This window comes from Clupea harengus, chromosome 7 (genome assembly GCF_900700415.2).
Source record: "Clupea harengus chromosome 7, Ch_v2.0.2, whole genome shotgun sequence".
NCBI classification, from domain to species: Eukaryota; Metazoa; Chordata; class Actinopteri; order Clupeiformes; family Clupeidae; genus Clupea; species Clupea harengus.
The window spans coordinates 20,914,009-20,921,508 of record NC_045158.1 but is presented as its reverse complement, the minus strand read 5'-3'; the positions used below and the strand labels follow the sequence as shown (position 1 = coordinate 20,921,508).

The 7,500-nt window shown below is 45.7% G+C and overlaps 2 protein-coding genes across 2 annotated transcripts in view; both read right to left on the bottom strand.

Annotated features, from left to right (window-relative positions):
• LOC105894687 (transmembrane protein 132C-like) overlaps positions 1–3,625 on the bottom strand; it is a 170,132-nt gene extending 166,507 nt beyond the window's left edge. Inside the window, exon 1 of the mRNA XM_031570816.2 lies at positions 3,240–3,625. Within this exon, the coding sequence (XP_031426676.2) occupies positions 3,240–3,418 (179 nt within the window). The 5' untranslated portion in view covers positions 3,419–3,625. The remainder of the gene's footprint in view (positions 1–3,239) is intronic.
• Positions 3,626–3,627: 2 nt separating this feature from the next.
• Positions 3,628–7,500, bottom strand: part of LOC116220942 (transmembrane protein 132D-like) — a 66,945-nt gene continuing 63,072 nt past the window's right edge. Inside the window, exons 2-3 of the mRNA XM_042708112.1 lie at positions 3,675–4,233; positions 3,628–3,640 (exon numbers count right to left, since the gene is read on the bottom strand). Coding sequence (XP_042564046.1) covers positions 3,628–3,640; positions 3,675–4,233 — 572 coding nt within the window. The remainder of the gene's footprint in view (positions 3,641–3,674; positions 4,234–7,500) is intronic.

Below are 7,500 nucleotides of genomic sequence, written 5' to 3'. Positions count from 1 at the left end.
CTCTGCGGCGTGAAAGGCAGCAACACCTGTTTATGGCGTTGGACTTCCTTCTTAAGGCGACGATTGGAGTGGACTCTTTTATTATATATTTTTGTTCCTTTTTTGTTGGATCAATTCTTGTAATAAGCTTGCCAACTGCAACAGACCGGTGAGACACAGGGTTTTCAAACAGGACTGCAGAGTCCCGTTGGCATAGGTGAAACAACACTATAGGTCAGGGCACTGGTGCATGGAATTAGACTTAAAAAGAACTGTGCACTTTACAGAGCTGGAACATGTAATGTAAATAGTGGACTTTTGGAGTGTGTTTGGAGTGTCATATTGTCTGTTTGTCTGTTTGTCTGTTGGGTGATCAGTTTCAATAACATGCGTGATATTTGGCACGTTCAATGTTTTTTTTTATTTTTATTTTTTATGAATGATATGGTGGGCTTATTCTCCCAGAAAAGAGTGCACTATAAGTAAACTGAGTTTTGTCTGAGTGAATGAATGTTGTGGGCTTATTCTCCAAGAAAAGAATGCCCTATAAGTAAACTGAGCTGAATCTGAGTAAAGTGTGTCTTTATTCATTATTTATTGTATGTGCCTAGAAAGAAAACAACATGTTTTCCTCTTCACAACATTGCCAGAAAAGTACAGTACAGTCTGAGTAGTCTGCCCCGACCTTTAAATACGTTTGTAGTCCGTTCTATTTAAAGGTACAGAGAGTGTTTGTTACAACACACGCACGCACGCACGCACGCACGCACACACGCACACACACACACACACACACACACACACACACACACACACACACACATTCACAAAGCCAAATTAAATCATTGCTGGAGCCTGTTTAGTGTGTTAATGATGTTATCTAAATGCACATTGTTTTGTGTTTCTCCGATTTGTTAAACAATAGGACGGAACAAATGATGTCACCATCACACAATCATGAATTAAAACCTTCAGTACCTTTTACTTTGGAGAGTCTTTGAGTCTGTGTTTGCACAATTGGTTCTCATTCATGCTTTACAAGAGTGTAATAACACATTAATATGCATCAACTGAACATAGTTATAACACTACAAAGAAAAGGGAGGTGGAATCAGACACCTGCATGTGTCATTATTTACAAAGGAAAGGATGTGAATAAAAAGAAGAAAGAGAGAGAGAGAATCAGAGAAGAAGAGAGAGAGAGAGGAAGAGAGAGAGAGAATCAGAGAGAGGAAGAGAGAGAGAGAATCAGAGAGGAAGAAAGAGAATTCCTCAGACCCCCTACATCATAATCAGAGTGAGGTCTTTGACGGGGTGGTAATGAGCAATTTTCCATACAGGAAATGTAGTCTCCGCCCTCCCAGAAGGGAAACAATCTCATCAACGCCATCCGGTCTTTTTTTTTTTCTCTCCTCCACCGTCTCCCTTTTTTCTCTCCGTTTACTCCTCGCAGCAACCTCTTTTCATTAAAACCTCCAGACAAACTGGCCTGACCTCTTATCAAAGCAGCTCTTATGGTATATACGTTCAAATGATTGAAGAATTGAGGTTCAGGGGTGTGTGTGTGTGTGTGTGTTTGCACGTGTATTCTAATCTGTGTGTGTGCGTGGGTCCCACACAGTCATTACACTAATGAAAATGCATTTTAATTAAGAGCATCTTCATTTGCATTGTGTGCTAATTATCTAAATCGCTTAGACTCATCTCCACTGTCTAATCAGGAGGGCTGTGCTTCACCAGAGCTGATGATTTATTTACTCTGAAATAAAGGAACCCGTGTCCAGAGCAACACACACTCACACACACACAGATATGAAAGGACAAAAAACGAGTTGTTACTGAGTTGAGATAACCACCTATTAGCTGCAAACAAACATGCTAACAACCATGTAACCATTAATGCTAACTACCCGACTACATCCCCAGGAGTTACTGGACCTCAGGCCTCAGTGGGCCTTGGGTTCCTCTTGAGTCCCTCATTCTGACCAGACTTTGAAAAAGTCTTGTTCAGAGCCCAAGTTCCTCTTAGCTCACCATTGCTTATTACAGGTCTAGCGCAGATAATGGTGTTTCTTTCACTGGCCTTCCTCAGGGACCTACACTAAACCGAAGATGCTGACGAGCTGACCTGTAAACACACCAAACAGAATTCCTACGGTAGAAGAATGTAAGCACGAAACAGCACTTTTTTTATTTTTAGTATTATCATTTTTGTTGTTGGCCTGGTGGCTCCATTCAAATATCCCAAACCCCATGGGCACACCAAACAGAACCCCTACGGTAGAATAATCTAAGCATTAGACAACGAAACAGCACTTTTTTTTATTGTACTATGAGTTCACATTGCATTCCTGTTTGTTGGCCTGGTTGCTCTTTTCAAATATCGCAAACCCCATGGGGATATTTGAAGCTGTTCACGAATAAGCTTCTCCATACAGTGACATAAAGACCATGAGATACACATAGGTCTACACTGTGAAATGCTAATGGCACAATCCAGTACTGAATACACTGATGCTAAACATCAAAATGTAGTTGAACTTTACTATCCTCTAAAGGGTAACAACATGCTAGGAATTCAACTCACGTCCTTAAATGCCAACAGCAATACACTGCATGTTTCCATACAGATCAAAAAAGGATGATTTTTTAATGCAATGATTTAGCATGTGAGGTGCCATCTAGAGCGTGATAATCTATATCACATATTAACTGAAGGCTTCCTTTAATTTTCTTTTTTCCCATGAGTCATAAGTATATGCAAAACGTTATGAGCGTAATTAAAGTTATAGTCATAGCATTGGTGTCATGCTCCACTATATGAATTCATAAGGAACCAACCCATTTCACACATAAACTATTCTTACCTACTCTTGAGTTACGAAAACCACTAGCCGAGTGATCACAACACATTTATCTTCCTCAAATAGAGCAACTGTATTACTATGTTCATAAGTGAAAAAGTAAGTATGCTAATTAAAACATACGTACAGTATATATTCACATTTTTGAAATGTATAGTACCAACATACTTCCTTAGTGCCCTATTACTTGCACAATACTTCATCCTGAGGAAGGTATCATTGTCAAGGCATTGTAGTAATGGCCCACCACAGGGACCCTTAACTGTGCAGGTCTTTTGTCTTTAACATTAAAAAATCTGACAGATGGTTTGCAGACGTATTGCATCAGGGGATGCCCACCCCAGCAAAGCCCAGAGAGAGGAACAGGAAGACGAAGAGGAAGCAGCTCCTGCCTACCTGAGCGTGAAGGCCTCTACCGGTGAGTGTGGCGCCGTGGCGATGAATGCAGACACCGCCTCCCGATGCCTGATGGGCTCGGCTGGTACCAGAACCACAAAGTTCCCGTCCAGCTTCCGCTCGGCCAGCTGGGGCTGCGCTGGGGCCTGGTACAGCCGTACGCTCCCTATCCTCCGCATGGGCGTGCTGAACCCGCTTCTCTCCCCACCCCCGGCCCCTGTTCGGTGAGCCCTCCTCCTCGATGTGTCCTCGGCCCCCCCATAACCGCTGCACCCCCCTTCCGGGCCGGGCTCCAGCAGCCGGTAATAGAGCTCCACCGGCGTGCCATCGGAAGGGTCCGACGCAGCAACGGCGGCAACAGGAGCAGAGAAGGAGGAGTAGGAGGAGGCTACGGAGGCCCGCTGGCGACCTGGGACAATGCTTGGCGGCCCGAACCAGCCCGGCAGCGGCTCCAGCTCTGCCACACACAGGCCCAGGTCGCCGCCCAGCTGGCAGAGGCCGCGCGCCTCCTGCGTCTCGTGGAAGGCGGACAGGCGCACGCAGGGCAGCCGTCCCACCGTGCTGTAGTCGTCCCAGTCGCGACCCGACACGTAGAAGAGCACCTGCACCCTCGGACGCCGCAGGTAGATTCGCTCCGAGATGATGAAGGTCTGCACCTCCCAGTTGAAGGTGAACAGAGGGGACGAGGAGGAGGAGGAGGAGGAGGAGGAGGAAGAAGGGAGGAAGATGGAGCCAGAGGGCTGGAGCAGGTCCATGGGCACGGGCTGCTCTACAGACAGGGGCCCAATGCTGGCGTTGATGATGGGGGTACGTCGGGCGCGGAACACGAAGAAGGGCTCGGTGCGCGACAGCAGGCTGGAGTTGCGCATGATGTCCTGATTGGCCTCTTTCAGAAAGAAGGCGGAGTCGCCGTGGAGGAGGGTGAAGTTGACAGGTAGGTAGGAGGGCGGGGCTGGGAAGTGCGGGAGTCCATCCAGGAGACGTCCTTCTGCAACTACAGAGGATAGATGAGAGAAAGAGAGCGATAGCAGGACGAATGAGAAGGTAGATAAGAGAGGTGGAGAAAGAGGGGGGTGTCAGTCATACGGATAGAGAGAGAGAGAGAGGAAGAGAGAGAGAGGGAGAGAGAGAGAGAGAGAGAGAAAGATAGATGACAGGGAAGATACGAGGTGTGTGTTAGAGAGAGAGAGAGAGAGAGGAAGAAAGAGTCGCAGAGGCAACACACAGAAAAAAGGCATAAAGAAAGGGAGAAAATGAACAAATATAAAAAATAGAGAGGTAAATGATAGTTGGGTGAAAAAAAGAGAGAATGGGAGAAATGGGAGAAAGAGAGAATTAAACACCCAACTAGAACCAGACAATAAATTCACAAATGTACGTCAATAAATCAATCAATCAACTGCAGATGAATACAGAAAGCTCATCATGACCAGACAATAAATGCACAAATGTATGTCAATAAATCAATCAATCAACTGCAGATGAATACAGAAAGCTCATCATGACCATCTAAGATGAAGAGTGCAGCATGTTTTTAGCTTTAACCAGATTGATACCACAAACACATCTGGGCATTGTCTCAGTAGGGGGAATCTCAGGCATCATTGGATGTTTTTATATAACCTCATTCAGCACAGGCCATTAACATTTTAATCAGTGGACACCAGTGCCCGACCAGTAACGAATGAGTTTATAACGTCATTCCCACCACATCTCCGTAGATCTCCATTATATTTAACCACGAACTCAGAATCTTTATTAGTAATTTTCATCATGTTTAAGCCCGCACATTCAGCTTTACTGTGTTACAACAAGCACACACACACACACAAACACAAACACAGAGAAACAAATACATAAACACACACAAACACACATACAAACACACACACACAGAGAGAGAGAGAGAGAGAGAGCGAGAGAGAGAGAGAGAGAGAGAGAGAGAGAGAGAGAGACACTCGTCCAGACTACCAAGAAGATACATCCATTAGAGCAGCCTGACATGTGGCTGAACATGACTGCTAGCAGGAGGGCCCTCTCCCTCAGCGGGAGTCCTGCCCAGCAGCAGCTCCCTGCCTGGGGCTACAGACTGCCACTGCTGGGACCCCGGGGCCTGGAGGCCTGGAGGCCTGGAGGCCGGGGCGTGTGGGATCGGCCATTGATTTTCTGTCAGGAGCAGACAGGCTTATGGAGACAGATGCCACTGGGCCAGTTCAGGTGGAGGCCCATCATCACACGGTCATGAAGCACACACACACACCAGACACACACATACTAACATATACTCCCTTTCTCTCTCTCGTTCTCTCCCACACACACACACACACAAATTCACTCACACATACACACATGTACATTCACGTTCACACACACACACACACACACACACACACACACACACACACACACACACACACACACACACACACACACACACACACACACACACACACACACACACACACATATATATATACATATATATATATATACATTAACAGACATAAATGCAAGTTCACTCACACAAACACATTCATGCTCACACACATATATACACATATACACACAATTACACAAAAAAACCTCATTGCGTAATAAACAGATGTGCAATATCCTAAATTTCCCTCGGGATTAATAAAGTATCCATCTATCTATCTATCTATCTATGTACATACTACATACAATAATCCACCCACACATCCCTTCTCTCTCTCTCTCTCTCTCTCTCTCTCACACACATTCTCACACACTCTCACACACACACACACACACACACACACACACACACACACACACACACACACACACACACACACACACACACACACACACACACACAGCCATAAACCTTTGGCAGGCTTTAGAGTTTCTCTGTCCCTGCATTCTCAGAGTTCCACTAACTGTAATATTCCCATTGGCAGCCAGAGCAGCACATAGCTGTGTCCCTATCACACAGCCTTCTCTTACCATGAGCACATAGCTGTGTCCCTATCACACAGCCCCTTACCATGAGCACATAGCTGTGTCCCTATCACACAGCCTTCTCTTACCATGAGCACATAGCTGTGTCCCTATCACACAGCCTTCTCTTACCATGAGCACATAGCTGTGTCCCTATCACACCGCCTTCTCTTACCATGAGCACATAGCTGTGTCCCTATCACACAGCCCCTTACCATGAGCACATAGCTGTGTCCCTATCACACAGCCTTCTCTTACCATGAGCACATAGCTGTGTCCCTATCACACAGCCTCTCACCATGAGCACATAGTGTGTCACTATGACACAGCCTTCTCCTACCATGAGCACATAGCTGTGTCCCTATCACACAGCCCCTTACCATGAGCACATAGCTGTGTCCCTATCACACAGCCTTCTCTTACCATGAACACATAGCTGTTTTATAAATGTCCGACCTGCAAAAGATGTGAATATTTCTTTTTATTGTTTCTGTTTTCTTGTATTGATTGGTGCTAGCAGAGGTAAGAAGATGTCAGTTGCTGCTCTCAGCTCTGTTTGAAGACACACAGACAAACACACAAACACACACACACACACACACACACACACACACACAAACACACACAGACACACACACAAACACACACAGACACACACACAAACACACACAGACACCCACACAAACACACACACAAATCTTAAACGATAGGATAAGTCCCAATTACAGCAAACCTCTGCTAGATGAATCCGCTGCCTCTCCAGATGGATGTGAAATATGCAATTATCTGGCTCCAGGATAGAGAGTAATGCCCGCGGCCAGGGAAACGCCAACACGGAGCACAGCCAATAAAACACGCTATATATCTCAGCGAGCCCTGGCCACTGGGTGCAGATGAAGCAGAGGGAGCGGGGGGAAAGGTGCGTGCTATTACTCTGATAGAAAAGTGAGAAGTGGTTTGTGTCTCCTCTGGATTCATCTAGTCATGTCTGCATTGTGCTTCTGTGCGCTTTAGTGCTTTTATGGATGTGCTCCGTCATTGCTCACGGTTTTCTTAAGATATGTTGCATATGTGTCTGAGTTCTGGGTGACCTCTTAGTGTGTGTGTGTATGTGTGTGTTTGTGTGTGTGTGTGTGTGTGTGTGTGTGTTTGTATGTTTGTATGTGTGCGTGTGGCCGAGACAGACTGCCATTGACTGGCAGACCATCTGATAGAAGGAATTATGTAGTGGATGCATTTCTTTGTCTGACATTTGTGTCTGTGTGGGTCGGTGTAGCTCATCTGTTTCAATTTGAAACAT